The 26,641-nt window shown below is 51.5% G+C and overlaps 1 protein-coding gene across 3 annotated transcripts in view; it reads left to right on the forward strand.

The window, feature by feature from the left end:
* The first annotated feature begins 512 nt into the window (after positions 1-512).
* PRIMA1 (proline rich membrane anchor 1) overlaps positions 513-26,641 on the forward strand; it is a 68,856-nt gene continuing 42,727 nt past the window's right edge. Inside the window, exons 1-3 of one of the 3 annotated variants that reach the window (XM_030803548.1) lie at positions 513-971; positions 1,790-1,913; positions 10,226-10,361. In XM_030803548.1, the coding sequence (XP_030659408.1) occupies positions 1,821-1,913; positions 10,226-10,361 (229 nt within the window). In that variant the 5' untranslated portion in view covers positions 513-971; positions 1,790-1,820. Of the gene's footprint in view, positions 972-1,064; positions 1,127-1,789; positions 1,914-10,225; positions 10,362-26,641 lie in introns of those variants that run through there. The other 2 variants (XR_004027956.1, XM_030803547.1) reach the window with 2 other exon arrangements.

Genomic DNA, 26,641 nt, shown 5'->3' on the forward strand with positions numbered 1-26,641 from the left:
AGATGGTTGAGGAAAAGCAGTGGTAGAAATGTTCTCCCCAGGGCCGTCACAACTCCTTCTCAGCCGCAGCCTAGTGTTGCAAGAGAGTTTCTGCTGCTGGGACTACAAAGGAGACGACAAGGCCCATGGCCGGGAGAGCGGCGGCCTGCACCTTTCAGTCCCGGCGCCCGGGAGAGCCTGCGGGGAGTGCGGCGGGGAGAGTCCTCAAGGATGGAGCGCAAAAAAGGGTCTCAAGTCAGTCCTCGCCACCTTTCCGCAGCCTCGGGAGAGGCTTGGGGGAAGCGCAGGCAAGGGGCAAAACCCCATGGAAGTGGGAATCCTCGGCCTCCAGGGTGAATAAATAATTAAGCGCCCAATACACAATAGCCTCGCTAGATGGAGACGAGGAATCACTGCAGCGGCGCTGGCGGCGGCGGCGGCGGCGGGGGGAGCGCGGGCGGGAGCGCAGCCCCGGGTGGGAGGCGGGAGAGGCTCTGGCTCGGCTCACGTCTGTTTTCCTTTTTCGTGCATTATTTATTTCGCCTCCACCCACGGCTTTGCTGCCCCACCAGGAGCTCCCGGCCGGCGCCTCCCGCCGCTGCCTCTCGCGGGCCGGCGTGAGCGTAGCAGAGAGCTCGGGCACCCCAGTGCCCCGGGCAGCCGCGCGGCGCCACCAGGAAAGGCGGGGAGCCAACGCGGGCCCGGGGAGGGCTCGCGCGGCCGGCTCCCGGCGGCTTGGAGGAGACTTTCCCCGCCCTCTGCCTCCGCCTCGGCTGCCAGCCCCGGCCCTGGGAGCGGGGTGCCGCCCCTCCCGCCCCGCGCGCGGCTAGGCGCAGTCCAGAGCCACCGCGCCCTGCGCCCCGTGCGACGACGCCGCTCCTGGTCCTCTGCTTAGCGGCCCGGGAGGCCCAACCGGCGCGCAAACTTTTGCTCCAGCGCCGGGCGCTCCTCCCCGGCATGTGAAGCCCCCTGGCGCCCGCGCAGCCGCCAAGGTGAGGACCGAGGCCCCGCCTAGAAGGCGGGGGACTGGGGAGGCGGCTGGCTTTAAATGGGGGCTGTCCGGCGGCTGGGAAACAGAGCTGCCGCGGGGGAAGCGCGGACCTCTTTTCCCCGAGCCGAGGATCGGCTGGGGCCGCCGCCAGGCAAGGTAGCGTGAGGCGTTGGAAGGGTGCGGGCGGAGATGGAGGCGTGGGGGAACCCACGCCCGGGAGCGGGAGATCGGGGCTGGGCGGAGGCATGCAAAGGGGCAGCGCACGGAGGTGCCTATGTTGCAGTGTGCGCAATGAGGCCGGTAGGGCAGTGAGGGTGCACGCAGTGTGAGATTTCTTGGGGCCGTGCATGCAGGGTCAGCGAGGGTGCAGGCAGGAGTCGGTGGGTGTGCACCGGGATCGGTGGGTGTTCACGTCTGTTTCTGTGGGTGTGCGCGCAGGTGAGTAGTGCCCTCCGGGTTTGAAGTGTGCTCACAGTGAGAGTGAGTTGTATGGGATTTAATGGGGGCGCAGTAAGTGTGCTTGGCTGTTTCTGGAGGTGTGCATGGGGCCAAGGTATGCACGCAGTATTCTGGAGCTGTGCGCGGAGCCAAAGTGTACACGCGGGGTTCTGGGGATGTGCATAAGAAAAGAGTGTGAATTCTGGGATTCACGAAGAGTCAGTGAAGGTGTAAGCTGGAGTGTAAGTGCAGGCTTGGTTTACTAGGGTGCCCCTGGGTGCGGGGCGTGCCCGTCCGACCCGGGCTGGGAGGTATGTTGGTGCGCGGCGGCGAAAGTGCCTGCGCGGTGTCCGCCTGACCCGAGCCTTGCTCTCCTGACAGTTCGCCCCAGGAGCGGGCGCCGCTGGCCGAGATGCTCCTCCGGGACTTGGTGCTGCGCCGTGGCTGCTGCTGGTCCTCGCTGCTGCTGCACTGCGCGCTCCACCCGCTCTGGGGCTTCGTGCAGGTGAGACGCGCCGGCTGCGCACCGGCTGGGAGGGCCTCCTGGGTGAGGGGCGAGCTGTCCCTTCCCTCCTGAGACCCTGGCTTCTTGCAGCCACCCCACTGATTGGTTCTCGGAAGAGCTTGGGAAAAGAAAACTGCTACGGTCCCCTATACCCTACCCCTGAAAAGATAAGAAACTCCAAAGAGAGGCTTCGACTGTGGCCTAAAGCCTGCAGGACCGGGCCGGCCTTGGAATGGAAACGGGCTCAGAGAATACCTTCCGATGATAACATTCTAAGGTAGAAATTCAGCAAAGAAACAAACTTACAAAGAAAAATGATCCCAAGGATATATATTCTTTCCCACCAGAACCACTGATGAACTTCAAATTAGCTTTCTTAAACTGGTTTTCAACACGGAAGGCAGCCATGTTTCTTGTAGGTATCAGAGTTGAGGATGTAGACAGATAATGCGTGGTGGCCCATCCCTCAGGACTGCCCAGGGTTGAATCTCTCACCCTGGGTCCCTTAAATCCCAGGGCAGAGGCCAGGCAGCCACTAACTGGAGTTACCTCTTAGGGTCAGACAGGGGGTTCAATGGGATGGTCCCTAGTCCCCCCCAGAATGTGCATGGTCACTGGTACAGTGGAGAGGTGACAAGGTGGACTTCGATGTCAGCTCTGGAATTTGAGCTTCAGCTCTGTCCCTCACCAGCTGGGAGGCTTTAGGCAACCCACTTACCCTCTCTGAGAGTTAGTTTCTTCTTCCTGCCTGTATTATTATAAGTACTTGATGAGATAAATGCATGTAAGGATTACTTAGTGTAGTGCCAGGTCCATGATGAAACTAACGGGTAGTGGTTGCTGCCGTTGTTGATAGGAGTAATAGTAATGCGTTCTTCTGCCTGGCTGACCAGGTACTCTGTTGATCACTGCGTGGTCTGTTTGACAGTTTTTCTGCAGGCTCTGGAGGACATTTTCATTGTTTTGGGCATTGAGGATCCACTCGGGTATTTGTAGCCTCATGTTTTGCTGATGGCATTTTGGGGTTTGGGGACCATTCACATGGTTGCTCTGTACTAGTAGGGGTGACAGACCAAGAAAAAAAGGGATGGGGGCCAAGACCACTTGCCAGTCTACCGAGGTCCATGAGCTGCCCCAAATGACGGGGCCCTGCCGAAAGCTCGCTCAGTCAGCACTGCCTGGATGATGGCCTGGGTGACTGCCCATCGAGAGCCAGGGTCAGACGCTGCTCAGCACCCCCCACTCCCAGGCCCCATCTTCTGCTCTCTTCTCTGGCTTGCCTCCGTCTCACTCACAATTGTTTTCCTTTTGGAATTGACAGCTTTGTCTAATGTGCGAAACAGCAGTTATTAAACTCAGCTGTGCCTCCTCAGGAAACATGATTTTGTCACTTCTAAACACTTCAGTGGCTTGGGACCAGCTTCCCTTGTTCAACTTTTAGCTGAACCTCAGATATTGAGTTCACTTAGTTTTTAGATTCATTTCTTTACAGTTTTCTCTCTTCCATAAGACACCTTCAGCTGGGGTGGGAAGCAACATAGTGAGGTTGTCAGTCTCCAAGACTAGAGTTCTACTGTGTGAGCTAGTAGGATCTAAACAGAAGACCCACAAGCACCCTGCACTCCTCCCAGAAGAAATAATTTTGTGAAAGCAGTTCAGTTTTTTAAGTGTCCTTCAGCCAGGCAGTACTTACACAAGCAGGTGTGTGTGTGTGTGTGTGCAGGAGTGTGTGTGTGGGGGGTGTATTTCAGATGCTCTTACTCAATACAAATCAATTTTCATAAAAATCAATTTAAAAAGGAATCCTCCAGACAAGTAGAATGGGTAAAATCTTGGCTTGAGGCTCTGGAAAAATTAATTTACAAATGATAGGGACAGAGAAATCAAGGGAAAGGGGTTTTGGAATGAATGGATCTGGCTTTAAGCAAAAGAGCTAAATCCAAGGGAACGTAGGAGAGAAGAGGAAAAATGGAAATGCACGAAGCCATGTGTTTCTCTTTAAGTGGGGAAAATAAAATCTGTCATGTCATAGGAGTTTCTCTAATCTGGAGAACAAACTCAGAGCTATCTGCCCTTCCATGAGCATTGTGCCAGAAGAACATTTGGAAGGACAAGGCCAACATAACAAAGTCCTGTGATTAATGGGATCGTCGATGAGGCAAGAGACCTGGGGTCCCCCAAAGCACCAGGTTCTTACCTTGCGATCAGCCTTAAGCCTCTGGCTGCTGCTAGTTGATAAGAAACTGAATCATTAAAGTCAGACGACATTTAAATTGCCAGAAAGGTTGGTGGGAGCATTCCTTAGCCTTTCCCCCTGTTCTTTAATGTGTCTGGAATTGAGATTTTGAGCTTCTGTGATTTAGGGTTCTTCTAAGTTCACTTCCAGATGATTCTTTTTTTTTTTTTTTTTTTTGCAAGGGAAGAGGATGACAGGCTGGCAAATTTATTAGGTGTGACAGGAGTGTGTCTCATCAAGTTACCGTGGTGCTGGCCTGTCTCCATGAAAGATGCCAGAAGCCATCATCTTTGTGGCTGCCCTCCTAAAGCAATAGTTAGAGAGACAGCCTCTTATCTGGCCTTATGGGTCTCTGTGTGCTGATGAGGAGCCACCCCAGACCCAAGTGATATTGAACCCCTTCTATGGTCAGTCTCTGCAGCTTTGATGATTCATTCGGCAGCATTTATTGGGCGCCTACTGTATGCCAAGCCCTTTGTTAAGTGCAAGGGGCTTAGTGGCCTCTTCCCTCGTGGCACTGATAGTTTGGCAATGTAGAGCTAATTAAACAAGTAATTATCATCAAGAGACCTCAGCAAGAGCAAACAGCTTGGACCCGGGGCAAGAGTCATAGAAGCCTCAAGGGTGTGGTGCTTCAGCTGAGACATGAAGGATGAGAAGTTAGGATGCAAATGAGGGTGAGGTGTCCAGGCAGAGGGAACAGCCCAAGGCCAGAGGAGAGAGGGACTTTGGAAGACCCAGGGGAAAGAGGCACCAGGTAAGGCCACTGTTGTAAGCCACCAACATAGTGTCCTGCAGTTTGGACTCGATCCTGAGGGCTATGGATGTCATTTTAAGTAAAGGATTTTAAGTAACAGATGACGCAATCTCAGGTTGGTATTTTAGAAATCTCAGTCCAGGCTGGTTGCAGTGGCTTACACCTGTAATCCCAACACTTCGGGAGGCCAAGGCAGGAGGATTGCTTGAGGCTAGGAATTCGACACCAGCCTGGACAACATAGCGAAACCACGTCTCAAAAAAAAAGAGAGAAATCTCAGTCCGGTTGCTGCATGAAGGATGGATGCGGGGAGGAGGCAAGGCAGGGGCAAAGAGGTAGGTAAGAGGATGGTGGGCCAGATTTAGCAAATAAAATACAGGATATCCAGTCAACTTTTAATTTCAGATGAACTACAAATTGTTTTTCTGGCATCTCTCCCATGTAATATTGGGGATATACTTTAAAATTATTTGTTGTTTATCTGAAATTCAAATGTAATAGGGTGTCTTATATTTTATCTGGCAACCTTAGATGAGAGGCAGGTACTGCTCACTGGAGACCTGATGGTGGCCTGGTTCAGGTGGCAGCAAAGGAAACAGAGGAATAGATGGATTCAAGAATGATTTAGGAGGCAACGTCTGCTGGACCCAAAACTGCACTGATTGGCCAGGAGTAGGATGGTGGTTGGAGAAGAGGGAACTGAGGCTGGGAACACTGTGTCCTTCAGACCTCTGCTACAGGTACCAAATCCAGGAGACTCCAGGACACACCTGTGCCTCAGCCCACTCTCAAGACTACAGCATTTACAGGATTCTGGCTGCAGGAGAACACTGCAGAACAGGGCCTGGAAGGCAGATGATAGTGAAGCTGGAATAAGAAGTGGTCCCGGGAAGTACTGATACCAGCCTGCGTTCTGTGGGCTTTAGACAAGTCACTGACCTTTCTGGGCCTCTGCTCTTTCTTAACGAAGTCCAGCTAAGAGCATGTTACTTCAGGGGAAAGTTCCTTCTCCTTTTGAAATTCCCCGAGATAGAAACCAAAAGCCAGGTGTTGAGACAAGCTCCAGACACCCGAGGCTTCCTCTCTATTGGTCTAAATACAACACTGCCAATCAACAGAACCCCCAAGTGGAACCAGCACTGGGGAATGGGACAGATCCTGTGTTTCTCCACTGGTGGGCATTGCATCTTTTCACTGAGCGCCAACTGAATGCTGGGCCTTGGGCAACTTTGGTACATCACTTAGCTTCGCGGAGCCTGCAGGCCACCTGTTAAGAGTGGATAATCTCACCTATCTCTCCCGGTTATGCCTAGGGAGAAATGGGAGCATGAACTTATGACAGACACATAGTAGGGCTCAGAAAATCATGATTGTTCAGGATTAATAAAGTACTCATCTACCTGCCCGCCCTAAGACACTCACAACTTAGTGTAGAGAGACACACATTACAAAATAGCATGGAAATGCCCCAGACAGAAGTGTTTGCAGAATGGAAATACCCCAGACCGAAGCGTTTGCAGAATGAAAACCCAGACGAAGCGTTTGCAGAATAAAGCAGCAGCACTGAGCAGGTGGGTCTAATTTGGGGTGGGGGAGGGTTTAGGATGGCTTTGCCCAAGAAGGAGGATTGCTTGAGCCCAGAAATTTGAGACCAGTCTGGTCAACATAGCGAAACCCTGTCTCAACAAAAAGAGAGAGAGAAATCTCAGTCCTGTTCTTGCATGAACACACAAGAAGGCTGTTCAAGAGATGGGTTTGAAGGATGGAGAGAGGCTAGCAGGTGGATATGGGGTCTGAGTAACCCAGAGTCGAGGCAGGCTCAGACGCCACAGGCTTGGACTGGACCAAACTATCAGGACACCGCAGTGTGGGCTCAGCCGTCAGGCATAAGGACCGACCAGACGTGATCCTTTTGTGAGAACAGTTGGCTAAGCAATTGTGCCTGCTCACATTTCAGACAGGCCCTTATATAAGAGACTGAGAACCACTGATTTTTTTTGTTTTGTTTTGTTTTGAAACAGGGTCTCGCTCTGTTGCCCAGGCTGAAGTGTGGTGCACTGTAATAGCTCACTGCAGCCTCAACCTCCTGGGCTCAAGCAATCCTCCCACCTCAGCCTCTGGAGAAGCTGGGTCTATAGGCATGTGCCACCATGCCCAGCTAATTAAAAAAAAAAAAAATTGTAGAGATGAGGTCTCACTCTATTGCCCAGGCTGATGTTGAACCCCTGGGCTCAAATCCGCCCGCCTCAGTCTCCCAAAGTGTTGGGATTACTGGTGTCAGCCTCCGCACCTGGCCAGAGCTATCAATTTTATGTATGTATGTATGTATGTATGTATGTATGTATGTATGTATGTATGTATGTATTTTTGAGACGGAGTCTTGCTCTGTCTCCCAGGCTGGAGTGCAGTGGTGTGATCTCAGCTCACTGCAAGCTCCGCCTCCCATGTTCACGCCATTCTCCTGCCTCAGCCTCCCCAGTAGCTGGGACTACAGGCGCCCACCGCCACGCCTGGCTAATTTTTTTTGTATTTTTAGTAGAGATGGGGTTTCACCGTGTTAGCCAGGATGGTCTCGATCTCCTGACCTCGTGATCAGCCCGCCTCGGCGTCCCAAAGTGCTCGGATTACAGGCGTGAGCCACCGCGCCCAGCCTTATTATTTTTTGAGACTGGAGTTTCGCTCTGTCGCCTAGGCTGGAGTGCAGTGGCACGATCTTGGCTCTCTGCAGCCTTGACCTCCAGGTTCAAGTCATTCTCTGCCTCAGCATCCTGAGTAGATGGGACTACAGGCGTGCACCACCCTGGCTAATTTTTGTATTTTTTTTGTGGAGACAGGGTTTCACCATGTTGGCCAGGCTGGTCTCGAACTCCTGACCTCAGGTGATCCGCCCGCCGTGGCCTCCAAAGTGCTGGGATTGCAGGCGAGAACTATCAATTTTTTAAATGCAGTATGCTCCTTCACTTCTTCCTCCTGCAGCCTTGAAATTTGGCCCTGATTTTTCTGCCTAGAACTTCATCACATTAAACACCCTTATACATCTGTGCCTTCATATCCTCTCACAAAAATAGGTCATTGTGTCGGGCCAGGTTAAACAAACGTGCTCCTCTTGAACTCTCTCATAAATTGCACCTTGGAGATTGAGAAAATAATTACACTGGCAATGGTATTGCTTGAAGTTCACACACTTGGTAGAGTGCATTGGAGAAGTGGTCTCAGAGGCCAGCTATTAGGAGAATGAAGCTTTCTAGCAAATCCCAGGGTCTCAGAAGGTCAGAATCTAGAGGGGCACAGGCTTAATGATGGGACGTCTAACAATGGCACCGGTCTAGAAGCTGGTGGATTTCCCACTGACATGTAAGCAGTTAATCATTTCTGTAAAATAATTGAGCAGAGGCCACCATCAGATGGTATGCTCTTCCCAGTGGGAGAGAAGATTGCCTTCCAGGGTTTGAAACGCAGTCAATGGCCCTTTAAAAACATTAAAAGGTGATGAGCAGGAGCCTCTTAGCCTGGTAGATATTAAGCCGGGGCTGTAAATCAGCTCACTTCCTGCTGCCACCCCAGCGGACATTACCCACATTACTTCTTCACATCTTCCAGGTCCGATGGGAGCCTCCCAGCCCCGGGGGCTCTCCTTGCCACATGACAGAGGGGCTGGATCAGCATTCAAAGGCAGGCCACACATGGCTAGTTGCAGGGAAAGTGGAGTTCTGGTTTCCAGTGGCTCAGAGATAACAGAGAGATCAACCGTGGCTGTCGAGGAGGTGGAGGGTGACTGGCAACTCTTTGTGCTTTTAAACCAGCTTGTTCCCTGGGACAGGCATGAAACACCAGACTTCTGGATTTATGGCACTCTGTATAGTGAGGGACACTGGCAGTCAGTCCAATCCATCCACCCGGTTCCCATGCTGGCTCTGCATAAGAAGTTTAACCTGGGAAGCTTAAGCAAAATCCCCAGGCCCAGCTCCACCTGCAAAATTCTGATTTAATCGGTGTGGCTCAGGCATGGGTATTTTTTAAAACCACCAGGGAGATTCCAATGTACAGCCAGGGCTGGGAACTGCTGGTGGAGCCCAGCTCACTCCGGCTACCGTTCTCGTTGACAGATGAGGAAGCTGAGATTGGTGCTGGAAAAACACCAGGCCAAGGTTCAAGAGGCGTGGATTGTGGCCCAGTTTTTCATATTCATTCATTCACTCACCAGAGATTTATCAAATGGTGGGCATTCCCTTAAGTGGTGATTTATGATAGAGAGAGATAAGGAACAAGGCCTGCTCTGCCCTCAGCGAGCTCACAGTGCCATGGTGAAGATACGTATGAACCAGGTAACATCCAAATGTAGCTTTCTGCCCCCAGAGGGGAACCTGGTGCCGGGAGAGCCCATACAAAAGGATCTGGCTGGATAAAGAGGACAGAGACACATCTGTGAGGTCACCGCCAAGCTGAGTCAGGGGCGCAGCAGGGTAGGGATGGGAGAACATTACCACCACTGGAGCAGCAATAGCAGAGGCCAGGGGCCTGGAACTGAAAGGAGAGAATGAGGGCAGAGAGACGGGGAGAGAGCATGGGACGAGGTGGGGCCGGAGAGGTTGTCAGGGATCGCCCCTTGCAGACCTTGTAGGCCACGTGATCCCACGAGGGGTGGGGTGGCATCTGGGTCTTGCTGGGGGGATGGAGGTGGTTTGGAGGGGTGCCCTTCCCACAAGACCACCTGGATGCCGAGTGGAGAGCATCAAGCGGTTTGCTCTGCTCCCTTTGGTCACGTGGGACACAGGAGCAGAGGCCTCTCTGGGTGAGGTTTCTCCCCAAGAGAGGGGAGCCTTGCCCCAGAGTAGACATGAAAAGGCCATCAGGAGTGAGGGCTGGAGAGAAGGCCAGGGCTTGGCCTTGGGCTGTAACAAGGAAGAAGGAGAAGCGGTTGGGCTTAAATTATAAAGGAAGCAAAGGGTCTCACTCTCCAAGTGTGAGACCCTTGGGCAGCTACTTCTGCCTGGGCCTCAGGTTGCTCATTTGTACAATGGGGAAATTCTACCAGTTAACCTTCAAGTTCCTGTCTACTTCTCATTCATATCCAGGTCACTTGCCCAGGGTCCCTGGCAAAGCTAGGAAGAAAACCCTGGTCTCCAACCACCCAGGCCAGCTGCCAACAACATTGTCCCCTTTGAACCAATCCGACTTCTGTTGATTCTTCCTGCCTTGGTCTTGGAGAGGAATCCCAAGTCCCAGCCTGGCAGGGGACGGGGTGGCCTGGGCTCGTTTCAGCTTCTAGTTGCCTTATGGTCTTCTCCCTCTCTTGGTTACGTGTGCCTATGTGTACAGGTGACGCATGGTGAGCCCCAGAAGTCCTGCTCCAAAGTGACTGACAGCTGCCGACACGTCTGCCAGTGCCGGCCCCCTCCCCCGCTGCCCCCGCCGCCCCCACCCCCGCCGCCTCCCCGACTCCTCTCCGCCCCAGGTAAGTAATGGCTCACTCCATTTTCGGGTTTCTCTTTGTGTTTTCCTGGGCCCACGAAGATCCACTGAGCGTGGCCGAGGGCAGCCCTGCCTCCTTGGTAATTTTCCACTGGCCAAGCAGGAGGGAAGCCAAGGCCCAACTTTCCCCTGCAGTCTGCAAAACGCCTTTCCCACAGCGTGCTCCTGCAAGATGGAGAAGGATGTTTCTCCACCAGTTAATCAGATAAAAGTCAATCTCCATTTGATGAGTGACTTGGCCTGGATTGTTCCGAAGGCCAGATCTTTAAAGGGGGCTGCTGCTGGGGACTGGTCTTAAATAGCCCCCTCCCCCAACACACAGTTCTATTTCTCTAATTTACATTTAAGGAGGCAGTTAGGGTAGGAAGTCAGTGCTCCGGGAGCAAAGTTACAAGATGCCATTCAGCTATGTGCACCAAATTCTGCTAAAACCTCTCTGTGACTTGTTTGCCTTGGACGATTTCATCTCTGAACAATTTGATTGCGCCGTCGTTCAAACAAAGGAGCATTTCTTTAGCCAGAAATGGCCTCAGCCCTGACCTCTACATGATAAAGTTCCCTGTTTACAATTGCTACTTGATAAGGTCTCTCCAAAGGAGGTTCTGTATTTCACATGGTTCATTCAAGTTCCCACCTATAGGATGCCCGTGATCCTGTCCGTATGTACCTCATTCAGCACATCTCCTTGGAATTATTTGGGATGTATTTTCAATAACCTTGGCACAAAGCTTGTTCTCTGGTAGGCTGTGTTTCCAGCCTCTTGGTCCCCAGTCAGTGACGCAATGTTCTGGAGGATCTTTGCAATTTGTGTGAATTTCTGCATTTTGACTGTGAGGCCTCTATATATCTCCATCCTTCCCTGACACTCTGTGGCCCATTGCTTCTCAAAGCCTAGCCCTCAAATGACCTGCTTCAGCATAACCCAAAGCATTTGTTTTAAAATGCATCTTCATGGGCCCACTTCAAACCCACTGAGCCAGAGTTTTTGGGGTGGGACTTGTGATTCAAATGCAAGTTACAGTTGAGAACCTAGGCCTGCCAGGCCCTCTGCTCCAGGCCTCTGCCGGATCCTTCTATCCTGGGATGCTCACTGGCCTCCTCTCTCCTGAAAGAATCCCCGGGCCTGCACCTACCCTTGGAGAGATCACTCCTTTCCCTTCCTTTAGAATTCCTCACTCTCCCACATTTTGGGCCCCATGGCACGTAGTCTCCCAGTGGTTTGTATTTGATCATCCACATCCCCCAGCTAGGGTCCCTTCAGGTCATCTTGTGACAATTGAGCATCCGTGTCAGACAGAGGAGAAGGACCGTCCTGGCCTTCTGGAATCTCAGCCCTCCCAGGGAGGGCCATCCTGTCAGCAACCTACAAAGAGTGGCCTGAGAGAACACAGAAATTGTTCGCTAGGTGCACTGGAAATACCTGAATAGTTAAGCAAAACAGTAGCCCCAGTAAATAGTAACAGGGGTCTTTAAGAATAAATGGAATTGGCCGGGCACAGTGGCTCATGCCTGTAATCCCAGCACTTTGGGAGGCTGAGGCGGGTGGATCATGAGGTCGGGAGTTCGAGACCAGCCTGGCCAACATGGTGAAACCCCGTCTCTACTAAAAATACAAAAATTAGCCGGGCGTGGTGGCACACGCCTGTAATCCCAGCTACTCCAGAGGCTGAGGCAGGAGAATTGCTTGAACCTGGGAGGCGGAGGTTGCAGTGAGCCAAGATCGCGCCACTGCACTCCAGCCTGGGCCACAGAGTGAGACTCCGTCTCAAAAAAAAAAAAAAAAAAGAATGAATGGGATTGTTCCAGGTTGCTAAGCAGGTTGGGGGAAAAGGGCATCCAGGCAGAAGGAAGAGCATGGACAAAGGCTTGGAGGTATGGCTCTGTGAGACTCCTCTTGAGAGTCACAAGCCCTTCAGCGGCTTGAAAGAGTGGCCAAGGAGGAGGACCTAGAAGGGCCTCGTGTGCCTGGCTGAGCAGATCGCATTTAATCCTATGGGTCATTGTTTGCCGAACAATGATCTACATTCACGCATATCCAAGTACCACCTCTTATTTGCCTAATTTTTTTCTTTAAATAAACTCACTTTTGTGTGTATACAAATTAATTTCCTTACCTTTACAAAACTACTCTAAATGAGAAACTAGTACCACTCGCATAAATGGAAGGTGACCATAATAATAAATGCAGTGGAAGCAAACCAAGCTTTTAAAATTCCAGCTTTCTCTGGAAGATTCTGAGCTTGAGACTTTCTCTCTATTTGTTAAAAAGGGAGAGAAGTGGTAGAGAGATGTCAAAGCCATGGTGGCACAGTGCTGAGACCTTCTCTATAAAGTAATTGGAAAGTTTGTAAGTGAATCAAAAGGAGCTTAAGTTTCTTATTACAGGTTTCAATGTGTTTGAGTGCTGGGTCCATGTACTACCTAAAATCAGCTCTCATAACTTCAGGGACGTGGACCCAGTGCTTTAGGAAGCTGCTCTGGGCAGTGATGAGCCTACAAAGGTGTTAAGTGGGGAAGTCACATGAACCTGTATTTTCTGTTTCAGAAAGATCAACTGTTTTGACAATGTGGGTTGGACTGGAGTGGATTGGGGTTGAGCTGGGCGACTGGAGTCCAGTGGGGAGTCTCTTGAGATCATTCAGACCCCAGACCATCCAAGAGGGCCTGAAACCAGGCTGGGGGCTACGGAGATGGGAGGAGGCTAGAGGAGAGTGCTTGGTTGGGTACAGAGGAGAGAACTCATGTTGAGTTTTGGGACTGAAGGTGCTTCTTGGGAGAGGAGAGTAAGAGAGGAGAGCTCTGTATGGCAGGACTTTTTCAGCTTCAAGTAGCAAAAACACATCTTGAAGCAGTTTAAGCAATACAAAAACTAGGGAGAAAGATGTTAGCTTGTGGGCTTATGTATCAGGATATCCAGGCAGCAGATCTGCTGAATCCATGGTCTCAAATGATGACGGTATTGGATTTCTGTCTCTGTCTCTGTCGCTCTCTCCTGATGTCTCCTGGGTTGCCTTTTCTCTCAGGCTGGCTCAGTTCCTGTAGCTCTAGGCTCCAGCATTCCATCATCCTTACAGTCAGTAGTCTCCCTAGGAAGAGACCTTCTGTTTCCCAATAGTCCGAGGGAAGTCCTGAGGCTGACTTTCGCTGGACTAGCTTGGGTCATGTGCCCACCTGTGGACCAATCATGGTGGCTTATGGGATAGAATATGCTAGTTGATCAGGCCCGGGCCATGTGACCACCCCTGGAGTTGGGATGTGTGGATAGAGGCTCAGGGAGAGGTGGTTTCCCAAAGGAAAATCCGAATAGAAGGGCTATAACCCAAAAATAAGAACAATGGCTACCAGGCCGGGAGGGCAGGGAATGTCTACCATAGCCATGGAGGGCCTCAGGCATGTAAGGTGGATTAGACCAGTGGTGGAGAATGTGATTTGTTCATTCTCTTGGTCCTCCTTGAGCTCAGCCCAGAATCCTGCACACAAGTAGTGCCCAATAAATGTCAGAGCTATGGCCACATCCACAACTTCCGCCAATCATAAAATATGGAGGCGGAGGTTGCAGTGAGCCAAGGTTGCGCCATTGCACTCCAGCCTGGGCAATAAGAGTGTTAACTCTGCCTCAAAAACAACAACAACAGCCAAACAAAACAAAAAAAACAACAAGTGCCTGCTATATAACCCTGAAGGAATTCGTGTCTCCCAGAGGGCACAGGGCTTCAATGCTGTGGAGCCTCAGCTGTCACTCAACAGGTGTGCACTGAGCTCCAAATGTGGGACATGGTGCCAGGGCCCGGGAGCCAGCAGTGAGCAGCAGACAGCTCCTGCCCTCATGGAGTTCATGGTCCAGTGGACTGTCATTTGCAGAAGGTGTTGACAGGAGTGTCCCTTCCTGCCATCTCTCTGGATTCACTGGCTCAAGGCATGTGCCAGTCCTTGTCCCATTTGCTCATTTGATGTCCTTTGCATTCTTGCCACTCACAAGGGCCTCTCCTTCACCTGGCGAGCATTTGCCAGGCACCTGTTCTAGGTTCAACCCTGCGCTGGGCACCCTGACGGATACAGAGTCACACAGGGACCTCTCCACATCAGCAAGGCCCAGGTCATGAAAGAACAAGGACTTGGCATAAGAGGCCGATTCCATGAGCCTTTCTTTAGCCTATGTTGGCGTGCTAGCCCTGCTCTTTCCTCTTCATGATTTTAAGAGAGCCGGTCAACCTAAGCCTCAGTTTCTTCCTCTATAAAATAGGTCATGGGCTACACCCACCCCATGGGGTTGACTTGAGGGTTCCTGAAAGTGAGAAGTACTTTTGAAAACTAGACAGGTATCCATTGCTGTAATCATCCTGTGGAAAGCGTTCTGATGAAGAGCAGCCTGTAAGTGCAAGCCAGACTTGGGGGATAAAGAGGTGCTATTGGGAAGAGGATACATAATTCCAAAAGGGGCAGGGAGGACGGATTTGGGAAGACGTGAGAGAATTCCCAGGTAGAATGGGACAGGTGGGAGCAGAGGGAGGCTGGATAGGCCACGAAGGAGAGGGAGTGGCCAAAGCAGATGCCCAGAATTAGCAGCCCAAGGATCAGGCAGGAGGCTCCCTGCTGAAGTGACATTTAACAAACAGGTGTGTTGAGCTTTGGTGTGTGTGTCTGGGATAAAGGGAGAAAGAGGGGAGAGAGAAACACCTATTCGCGCAGGCCTGTGAAGTGCCCCCTAGAAGTAATGACCAGGAATGTTTGCAGGGCATCCCTCACATGGCCAGGCAGGCCTTGCTCTTCATCCAGACAGCACCTGCTGCTGCCCTGCCCCTCGGGGTGACCCGCTTGTCCTGGCTGGCCCAGGCCTCTCTAGGTTTTAGCCCCAAAGGTCCTGTGCCCCAGGAAACCCCTCAGTCCTGGACAAACTGGAACAGCGGGTCACTCTACTGCTGGGCCACCCTTCTTCTGGCAAAGGCAAGAATGGTTTTTCCAGTTGTTTTTTGTTATGTTTATTTTGGGGGTGTTTGTTTTGTTCTAATTTGCTCTGATTTTTTTTTTTCTTTTTTTTTTTGAGACGGAGTCTGTCTCTGTTGCCCAGGCTGAAGTGCGGTGGCGTGATTTCGGCTCACTGCAATCTCTGCCTCCTGGGTTCAAGTGATTCTCCTGCCTCAGCCTCCAGAGTAGCTGGGATTACAGGCGTGAGCCGCCACACCTGGCTAAGTTTTGTATTTGTATTAGAGACAGGATTTCACCATGTTGGTCAGGCTGGTCTCAAACTCCTGACCTCAGGTGATCTGCCCTCCTCAGCCTCCCAAAGTGCTGGGATTACAGGCGTGAGCCACCATGCCCAGCCACCATGAATCTTTTGAGAGTCCTGACTTGCCTCCCCCACTTCATTGCTGGAGGGGGCAGCATGGCCTCCTATTCCTCTGTGGCGGGCCCAGCTCTGTGCCCTGCTCCCAGCAGCCCTACCTGTGCCCTGCCTGTCATGGAGAAACAGCATGGAAAGGGATCTAGTGAAGCAGAAGGTTCTCGAGCAGCATCTCCACCTTCTGCCCTTGGATTTTTCAGGCTCCGCCCACAACCCTCACTTTGAGTCTGGGCACTCAACCAGGGGTTCTCCAACTTGAGCTTGTATCAGAAGCACCTGCAGAGCTTGTTTAGTCACAGATCACTGAAGCTTATCCCCAGAATCCCTGACTCGGTAGGTCTGGGGTGGGGCCCGAGGACCTCCATTTCAGTTCCATTCTCAGGTGATGCTGACGCTGTCGGTCGTAGGAGCACACTTTGAGAACCTGTGCCCTACAGAATGACAATCTCAGCAAGGGGCTCTGGGGCCAGCCCCAGCCCTTTCACTCCTAGCTGAGACTCTGGCCATGTCACATCCTCTCAGAGCCTCAGTTTTCTCATAGGATTCCTACCTGCAGAGGAATTGTCATGAAGATTAGAAATTATCCAGGCCGTCCTGGGCAGAAACTTTGTGCTCAAAAGGTGGAGTTATATAGCGCGGTGGCTCAGAGCCTGGCTTCCTGCCCTCTAGACCTTGTTCATTAGCTAAGTGATTTGGGCAAGGAATCCTTAACTGCTTGGAGCCCCAATTTCCAAATGTGTGGAATGGAGTTAACAACCCCACCTGCTGAACATGGGTGGTTGGAAGGATTCGATGCCCTAAAACTAACACAGCACAGAGCCTGGAACCCAGTTAATATGCAATAGATGGCAGCTCATAAATAATTCTAATGCAAGCAGTAGAAATGAGAATAGGTCACTAACCTTCAGATTGGGAGTTGCTTCTGCAGGGTTCCAGCATCTCTCTGCTGAGATAGGAGCATCAGATTAGACACTCTAAGGATGAGATGGGCTCTCGAAGGAGGTGTAGACTCCCCTGGATCTTCAACAGGAAAGAAAAGGTTTTCAGAGAGTCCCACCTGTGTCTCCTCCGGGGCAGCCCTTGCCAGGCATGTGATCCTCAGTGTCAACAGAGTGCCCCTGGTGAAGGTATTTCTGGAAGGCATGGGTGGGCATGAACCCTGGCAGAGCCAGAGGCCTGCCTGTGGCCTGAACAAAAAGCCTTCAGCAGCCGCCAGAGCCCAGAACCTGGGCTTGCTTTGTAAATGTCAGCCGTGGCCCGCCCGTCCCCGCCTGTGACTCAGATGGTGGAGGCCATGGAAGGAGATGTGTACCAGCCCCCAAGCAAAGCACATACACGCCCTCTGTGAGACCTGCTTCCAAGGCTGATGGGGCCAAAAATAGCTGTGGCAGAACAGAGGCGTGAGCCTGCATTTCCATAGTGCCTGTCTTGAAGGAGTTCAAAGCACTGATAGAGATTTGATTGGGGCATTTATTTTGTTCTTGGAAAAATTGGAAGGAGGTTAAGTGACTCCTCAAAGGTCACACAACAGTGGTGGAGCCAGGAATAGGGTCACCTGGTTCTTTTCCTATGTGCCAAAGGCCAAGTTTCAACAGAGAAAGAGACAAATGGGACTGTGGAAGTTCTAAGATGCTTCCTCTTTACTCACCCAGAACACTAGAAAGAAACCAATACTTAGTTCCCGGTACTGTTGGAGAGAAGCTCTGCTCTCCTCATCTCATTTAATCTTCAAACCCTTCTTTGTAATAGGTGGTATTATTACCAATTTTTATGAGGAGCTTAGAGGTTCAGAGAGGGTGAGTTATTTATTCTAGGCTGCCCAGCTGGAGAGGAAGGGAGGTTATTCAAGGCTATCTGCTTACTTCCTGCTGTGGCCCCTGCCTAACTCTTCCCTCCACTTCTGAGAGGCAGCTTCAAGGACTCCCGCTTTCCTTTCCTTCCCTGGGCCTCACTCCTTCCTGTCTTGGAGCCTTTGCATATCTAGTCCTTCTGTCCACCAGCCTCCCCTTCGAAGTAGAACCTAACTCATGCTGATCTCAGCTCAGATTCCCTTTCTTTCTTCAGGAAGACCTTCCCTGACTTCCACAAATGTCACACCAGTGCCTGTTCTGGTCATTTATGGCTGCAGAACGAACTACTCCAAAAGCTACAACACCAACGTATTTTCTTTCTCTTGCTGCTGCAGGAGTTGACTGGCTCCACCTGGAGGTCCCTGCTGGGGGTCTTTCATGCACCGGTAGTCTGTCAGCCAGGGCTGGGGCCACCATGAAGGCTTCCTCTCCCGTGTCTGGTGGTCAATGTTGGCTGTCGGTTGGGTCCTCAGATGGAGCTGTTCACTCTAACACTCCATGTGATGCCGCCTTGTGAACCGGGCTTCCTTACAACATGGTGGCTGAATTTGAAGGTTGAGAGGCTGATGGGAGCTGTATCCCTTTTGATGATGCAGTTGAGGAAGTCACCCAGCATCACTGCCACTGCATTCTGTTTTTCAGAATCAAGCGACCAGGGCTGGCTCCTATTCAAATAGTGGGGAATTAGACACCACCCCTGATGGAGCAGTGTCAGAGGAGTTGCTTACATTTGGAAACCATACCACCCTGCATCCACATGCACACACACATACATGCACACACACGTACATGCACACACACACATGCACACACACGTACATGCACACACATACATGCACACACGTACATGCACACATACATGCACACACACACATACATGCACTCACTTTGAATTTTTCATTTTCCTTTGTAGCAGTTATTCCACCGTTTAAATATGTAATTAATGACTTGACCAATGCTTGATCCTTTGTTAGTCATACACAATTGTCCAGTGTCTGCTGGGTCCTCAGTGATAGCCCCAGATCTTTAGAACATGCCTGGCACGTCATGAGTCCTCGGTAGCTACTAATTCACTTATCTCACAGATATTTTTGAATATCTACTATATGCCAGGCACTAGGTACTAGGTACTAGGAATCTAGTGATGGACAGAACAGAAGGGCCCTGCAGTCACAGAGCTTGTAGACTGATGGCTGTGTGTGTGCATGGGAGGGGGCATGGGATGGTGGTATAGGAAATAAGCAAACCAAAACCATCGCAGGAAAAATGGAAGATAAAGTGCCACAAAGATAGAGAAAAACACGCGATTTGATAGGGGTAACTGGGTGGCTGCCTAGGTTATGTGGACCCGACATGGCATTTCAGCTGAGAGCTGATCAAAAGGGAGTAGCTGGTGGAGGAAGATCTGGGGGAAGAGCTTTCTCATCAGAGGGAACAGCATGTGCAAGGTCCTCGTGTGGAGAAGCACTCGGGGTGTGTGAAGGGCCAGCGTGGCTGCTGCCTGCTACGAGGGAAGACTGCAGGAGGTGAGCCCACAGGGAGGCAGTGCCCAGACCGCACAGGGCCATGGAGGCTAGAGAAGGAGTTTGGATTTTATCTGAAGTGCAGCCAGAAGCCAGCGGGTTTTGAGTAGGGGGTGTGGTGTGCCCTCATGTGCACTCTACAAAGACTGACTGGAGGGTGGAAGGAAGGGGAAGAGTGGAGGCTGGGAGCCCAGTGAGGAGGCTGTTGCCATGGGCCAGGCGAGTGACGGTGCAGGGAGAGATGGTGGTGGTAGGCTGGACCCAGGATGGAAGCAGGAGGAGGTGGCATGCCCTGTCTGTGTTAAGATCATTCTGCAGCAGGGACTCACTCAGTGATGGCTGTGGTTGTAGGGGAAGAGCAGAAGCAAGAATGCTGCTAGGTTTTGAGGAATGACTGCGTGGAAGAAGCCACCAGATGTCACCCGGCGCTCCCTCTCCTTGGTCCTCCTCCTGACATCTGTGATCTCATGAATGGGATGATGAAGCAGACTCAGGTGGTGCCAGGAAGGCGGTGGCTCAATTTCCCCACCCCCACCATCAGAGTGTTTTAGCTGCTGCCATCAGAAGGACCCAGGCTCTGGGACATTCGCATGAATCCCAGGTTTAACTAGGCTTCATCGTCATAAAATGAAGTCCCTGCTGCTGGTGCAAATCAGAGTCTCCTCCAAGTTGTGATGAGTTTCCGACTAACAAAAGAGGAGGTCCAGGCCTTGTGGGTCGCAAAGCTGAGCGACAGGCACAGCAGGTGAAGCCAGTCCCCGTGACCCGCCTTCCCTGCAGGCGACAGGCTCCTTATGAAACCTCATGAATGCCGCTGCCCTAGCCCTTGGCTGGATGCAGTGTGAGCCTGTGACGAGGGACTGTGGGCATCAAACACGGGCCATGTCACTTTGAATGTCTCCTGCTTCAAGGGCTGTGTTCATGCCCAGCTCACTGTTGCCATTGATTCCGGCCTCGGGGTGTTGAATGCTCGTCTTTTGCTGCCCCGTGATCTGCTTGCCTGGTCTGCAAGCAGGAGGGCCTGGAGGCCAGGCCAGGCTCTTGCTCTTTCCAGATGTGTGCTGGTCACTCAGCTTCTATGAGCTTCAGTTTTCCCATCCGCCAAAGGGGGTTGTGCAAATCACACATGTGAGGTCCTGGCCCAGCCCTGGAACATTGTCCACTCACAGTAAATGAGATCTCTCATCACTATATAACCTTTGCTTGAGCAAAATTCTTATCCAAACTGGCCTCAGCTCCCTCATCCATAAAATGGGCTGACTCTGCCTTGCATTCCCCTCTGTACAAAGCACAATGCAGGTATGAACATGACTCCTATCTCCAGATGAGTTTGAGATCCATAAGAGCCTCTAGAATCGCTGGCCTTTTAAAAAAGTGATCTTTAGCCGGTTGTGGTGGTGCACACATGTAATCTCAGCTATTCGGGAGTCTGAGGCAGGAGAATTGCTTGAACCCCGGAGGTGGAGGTCGCAGTGAGCCAAGATCGCACCACTGCACTCCAGCCTGGGTGACAGAGTGAGACTCCGTCTCAAACAAAAAAAAAAAAAAAAAAAAAGATCTTTTTTTTAAGTACTGAATTTTCCTCTCCCAATGCAGTAAAAGGAATTGTTTTAGTCTTCTGTTTATTTATTTGTGTCCAGCAAATAATCAAAGCTTGCAAGTTTATACATATTTTAATTTATTCAACAAATCTTTACTTACTGATTTATTGAACATTTACCAAGGTTGTGCCATGGCAGGTTCTGGGACTACAAAGGTGAATTCAACACAGCCCTGCCCTCGGACCCCTGCCTCTAGTTGGACACTTGAGCCCTGGTTGCATGTTGACAACACCTGGGGGCTTTAAAAATACCTGATACCCAGGCTCACCCTAGACGGGAGTTTAAAGCTGCCCCAGGTGATGCTCGCATGAATCAAGGTTGAGACCTTTGGCTAAAACCAGTGGCACAAAGCGACCTGTATTAAAATAAGAACAGGTGAGGTGTGATGGAACTTAGACCCAAAAGACTGGGGGAGTTGCAGGCAAAGAGGTGGGAAGGACAGTGCACCTTCTCCACGGTCCCCTGCTGCCAACACAGCCACTAATAAGTTTGCAGGGTTTAGGCCAAACTCAATCCTGCCCTCCAGGAATTCTGTGTCTTATGTGGAGTCTGGACTGAACATTGAGGTGGAAAAAGGGACACATGTCTCTTCAAGAGGCTGCATCCAGGCCCGGCATATGCTTTCTGGGTGCCTTTTTTTAAAAAAAGATTTTTTTTGTTGAGGTAAAATTTGTACAATGTAGAATTCGCCATTTTGACCATTTTAAAAACATACAATGTAAAAGGTCTTTAGTATATTCACAATGTTTGCAACCATCACCACCGTCTCATTCCAGATCATATTCCTCACCCCTAAAAGAAGCTCATACCTACCACCCCCTGCAACCACTGATCTTCCGCCTGCCTCCATGGATTTGCCTGTTCTGGACATTTCATATGAACCTGAGTGTTCAGAGGCAGGTGAGCACGGCAGTCCAAGCCTCAGTTTTCTGATCTGCTAGTGGGAATGATGGCTCGTTCCTCGCTGTCTCCAGGCAGAATGGAGGTGGGGGTGTGTAGGGTCAGCCTGCGCCTAGCATGAGGCAGTGCTCGGAGGATGGGGCCCCATAATGGCAGGAGATTCTGCAGGATGGGGAGTGTAATCCTGGCTAAAAGTCCCCACCTTTGGGCTCAAGGGCTAGCTCCGGCACCCCTGGAACTCTGGCCTCAGGATGGCATTGTTCTGCGATTCCCAGCGTCGGCTGTGATGCAGAAACAGTGAGCTGACATTCACCTTGGCATGCGTTTGCTGAAGGGTCAGCCAACCCTTTGCTCCTGACCCGGGCCCCACCCCCTGGTTCTGGGCTCTGGGACCTGATAGTGCAGGGCATTCTCTAACTTCCCATCCCTTTCCCTGCCCCTCCTCTCTCCAGCAGCAGGGTCCACAGTGAGACTCACCCAGTTAGAACCTTGTGACCTTGGGAAAGCCTCTTAACTCGACTAACCTCAACTTCCTGATCTGTAAAATAGGAGTCCGCCCACCACGTACTCAGTAGGGTTGTTTTGAATATTCACTGAGATAAAGGTATTAGTTAGCCCAGGGCTTGGCATACATCGTTCTTAATAAATGTAGCTGTTGTGACGTTTGCTATTTCTGATCAGTATCACCTTCTTGGTCTGCCCACCCCCTTCAAGGCCTTCCTGTCTCTTTGGCACAACTTTCTCTGCCCAGAGGATCTTGTCAATTATTACAGACGTTGGTTATGGCAACATGAGATTGGTTCAAGTCTTGTAGGCCACTCTGCCCATCAGTGGGCTCCAGGACTTGATGCCCTGTCATTTGTTCATTTGTTCATTCCTTCATTCAGTCTCTCCGCTGTGTCCCAGGCACTGGGTAGAGATGAAAATAAAGAAGATATGGTCCTTATCAGTTAATCAGTTTGTATCTTACTTTCCTTCTTCATTTCTTATTCTTGAGTTGCAGAACTTGACTTGGCCATGCACACTGAGGGCATGAAACCCAGTCACTGGTTTTGATTGTTTTGGTTTTGCTGTTCATGGGAAAATATTAGAGTGGATGTCTGCAAGGGGTCTTTGCTGAGTGTGGGGGTACAAGTGGACCCATTCACCTTCAGGGCTGAGGAGCGTCTGCAATTTGTTTATCAAAGGTTTGTTGAATTCTCTGTGTCATGCTGCATGTGAGGCCCCAGGATGCAGTGATAACTACAGTGAGGCTCCTGCCATTGCTGCATCCAGCTCTGTCCCGTGGCTGAAATCACCGGTGTGTCTGCAGTGGGCAGTGGCAAACTCACTTGGGTGGGAGAGATGCTGGCCTTGAGGGGAACAGGAATTCCTTGGGTATCACCTGATGCTGGCTCCTGGAGGCTAGAGGCTGGCTTCTTGTCATCCAATCATCCATCTCTCCCAGCACACCTGACCCTAAGGTGACTCACACTCAGAAGGGCCAAATGACTTTCTCAAGGCCACCACCAAGGGAAGGCTGTGAGACCCAGACCCAGGTCTTTGGAATCTGGGTCTTGTTTTCTTTGCCTCTGCTGTTACCCAAGCACAATAGATGCCCTGAGCCATGTCTCAGGCAAGGGTGCTTTGAGGACATGTTCATTTCATTGAACCATGAGGAGGCATTGGTTTGCTACCTTAGTGTCAAGAGTAGATGAGCATCTTCTGAAAAACTGGTCTTTAAAAAATCTACAGCCACTGTGCCATGTGTAAATGGCCTGGCTCCCTCTTGGATGCTACCTGGAAAGCTGGAGAAAAATGTGTGGCCCTGAGTGCAAAGGACTTTTGGCTTCTTTTCTTAGCAGCTTCATGTTGGGTTCAGTTTTAGGTCACTACCCTCATTTTATATATTATCAATTAAGGCAAATTAGAAAATCATCAAGTAAAAGAAATTACTTAGAACACATAATTTCTGGGGAAGAGAGCTTTCAGCTGGCCTTTAGGGGGCTGCAGGGATGGAGCATGAGGGTCCTGAGAACTAAGGGTGCTAGGATTGGAGGTCTTCAGTGTTGACTTGGTTTCCCCAACGTGACTGATCATTAAGAAGGAGAGGAAGAATGTCTAAGGGACATAATTTGAAGCAAGGATACTTTCATTTGCAAGCTTATTCCCACAGTCCTGATTCAGCAGCTAACATCTGCACTTTCTTTCCCCAAATTCAAGTGATTTGGATCCCAGGTGCCATGGTGTAGCTATGTGGCCTCAGAAAGGAGCTTTGCCCTCGTGTAGACCTCCTTTTCCTCCTCAGGCTGATGAGAGGGTCAAAAGGAATAATATGTTCAGTGCTTACAATAGTGTCCAGTACAGGGTGGCCACTCTGCCAAGGTTAGTTAGCTCATCTTATTATGAAATTCATCTAGGATGCCCCACTTGTGTCCAGGACAAAGCAACCAGTCTGACCTATTAAGTGTCTGATCCGATCCCTGAGGACAGGAACTGTTTATGCCTCTGCGTCCTCAGCGGCAGCACAGGGCTGGACACATGGAAAGTGCATGCTGAGTGTTTGCATAAATGAATGCACGCATGGCTGGATGACAATGATGAAAGATCAACTCTGGAAAAGAAAGGAAGTAGGGAGGGGGCTTACATTTTGTAAGAGCCTGCCATTTGCCTGGGAGCATTTGGGGCCATGTCTTGGTTTTGGTTTCTCCAGAAACAGATGCTGAGACAAGGATTTAAGTACTAGTGGTTAATTGAGAGGTGATCCCAGAAAACACCAAAAGGGGTGTGGGGAGGACTCAACGGGGAAGGGACAGTAGCCAGTAAAGGGTGCTATGTCAAGCCAGTAACCCCAGCTCAGTTACCCCCGGGTCTCTGGGAAATGGTGATTACATGCCTGAGAGTTACCCCAGCTTGCAGGAGCCAGGGCATATATGCACTGCCTCCCACCAGGCACAGTTAAGAGCTGGTCCAAGAAACGTGAGAGTCACTTTCCTGGGCAGAGATATGTGGCTGGAAGGCACCAGCAGCATAGGAGTCCACACTTCTCTCTCTCACTCAAAAAAGTGCATCAGCATTTCAGCAAGTGTTCTCCTATCATGGGGAGACCTAAATTATATGTTTAAGGAGCAGTAAATCACTCACAAACATTTATTCATTCAACAAATATTTATAGAGCACTGAGTGTGCCAAGCATTACCCTGTGGTCACAGACTGAGGATGACGCAGTGGAGAAGACATGGTGAACCCACAGGGAAAGTTCACGGGGGAAGAGCAGGGTTCTGTTTTTTCTCATGTGGAGTTTGAGATGCCTGTGGACAGCTTTGGGGGCGGGGGGGCAGAACATGCAGGAATTGCAGGCTAAACAACCCCCAGGGAGGGGTTGGCTGAGAGGAGAGGTGCCCAACCAGGGCAGGGGTCCTGGAGGAGGTGCTGGCTGGGCTGGGATGGGAGACGATTCTTCAGCTGAAGGCGAGTTGGGGGAGGGGAAGAAGGGCGGTGTTTCCACAGAGGGACCTGCAGGTTGGAGGCCAGAGAGCTTGGTCTGTCCTCTGAGAGATGAGCCAGAGGGGTGAGGATGGGCCGAGCCTGGCAGCCTACAGATTCTGGACTTATTCTCCAAGCAGGGAATGGCGGCTTGGGTCAGGCAGTGGCTGGGAGTTAGAAGGGTGGGAGTTTGAGAACCTTCAGGACTCAGTGACTGACCAGACATGGGATGAGGGAGGAGGACCGCTGGGTGCCAGTGTCTGATCGGATGCCTCTCTCAGAGGAAGTGTGTGACACACGGAGATCCCGAGTCCCAGGTTTTGTCACAAGGCGTTGGAGGTGCCATGAGACAGCAAAGAAGGCATTGGCTGGTGCCTCTGGAGTTGAGGGCAGAGGCCCGGGCTGGCCCCAAGGATGTGAGGTGGAGGCACCAGTGCTATGGCTCCAAAGCCATCAGAGATCACTGGGGAGAGCGTGGGGTGGGAGAAGAGATGGCGGGGACTGAGCCAGCAGAGGACCAGAGGGAAGGAGAAGAGCCAAAAACTGTGCTGGGACCTTGTGAGCCAAGGGAAGTTGCTGAGGACTGGAAGTGCTCACCGATTAGCAGACCAGGCACGCATCCACCCCACCCCCACCCCCACTGCCCCTTTACCCGCTCCTCCCTCAACCCTCCTCCAGGCCTGGCTCCTGCAAGCTGCAGAGTGGAGTGGAAGGAAGGAGGAGGGAGCAGCCAGCTCTGAAACAAATGGCTGCTTCGGCTGGGGGCCATGGAAGACAATCGGTGGTGTGAGCCTCAATAGTCCAGGGAGGCTTCAGGGAGGAGGCAGAGCTCACTGCAGGCCTGGAAGGTGGAGAGAGATGAGCTCAGCCTCAGAAGGGTGAGCTGGCCTCCCAGGGTGGGCAATGGCATGAGCAAAGGTCAGGGAGCAGCATGGGTGTGGCCAGAGATGACCAGGGACCCCCAGTGATGTCACAGGTGTGTGCACTGATGGGGGTTTAGAGGCAGAGTCCCCAGTATGCTGGCAGCTGGGGCTCGGGAGGCAGGGGAGATGCTGGGAGGGGCAGACTTTTATTCAATCAAACATTTCTTGAGCATTTCTGTATCCTAGGAGCCTGCAATACACTATGGTACAAAATAGATCCTGAGTTTATATGCTGGCAGGGGGCAGAGGGACCAGAAAGCCATGGATATGCTCGCCCCCCGAGCTAGCCAGTGTGCTGGAGGCAGCAAGTGCTATGGGAAAAAGAAAGCATGCAGCAGAACAAGCTGGGGTCGGGCCAGGTGGCAGTCTGAAGAGAGGGTGGCATTTGAGTGGAGGTTGGCAGAGGTGAGGACCAATGCAGGCTGGCATCTGGGGAGACTGTCCCAGCAGAGAGGACGGCCAGGGCTGAGGCCTGGAGTGGAGGAGCAGCAAGAGGCCTACGTGGCTGGAGTGAAGTCGGGTGCAGGGACAGGAGACAAGGATGGGAGAAGCAGATGGAGTGGGGCCTACAGGCCCATGGAGGGTGTTTCTTGACTTGGTGTGAAGTTGGGAGCCCGTGTAAGGAAGGGCTGAGGATGGGAATGATCTGACTCACTCCCT

The sequence above is a fragment of the Nomascus leucogenys genome, chromosome 22a (genome assembly GCF_006542625.1).
Source record: "Nomascus leucogenys isolate Asia chromosome 22a, Asia_NLE_v1, whole genome shotgun sequence".
In the NCBI taxonomy this organism is placed as follows: Eukaryota; Metazoa; Chordata; class Mammalia; order Primates; family Hylobatidae; genus Nomascus; species Nomascus leucogenys.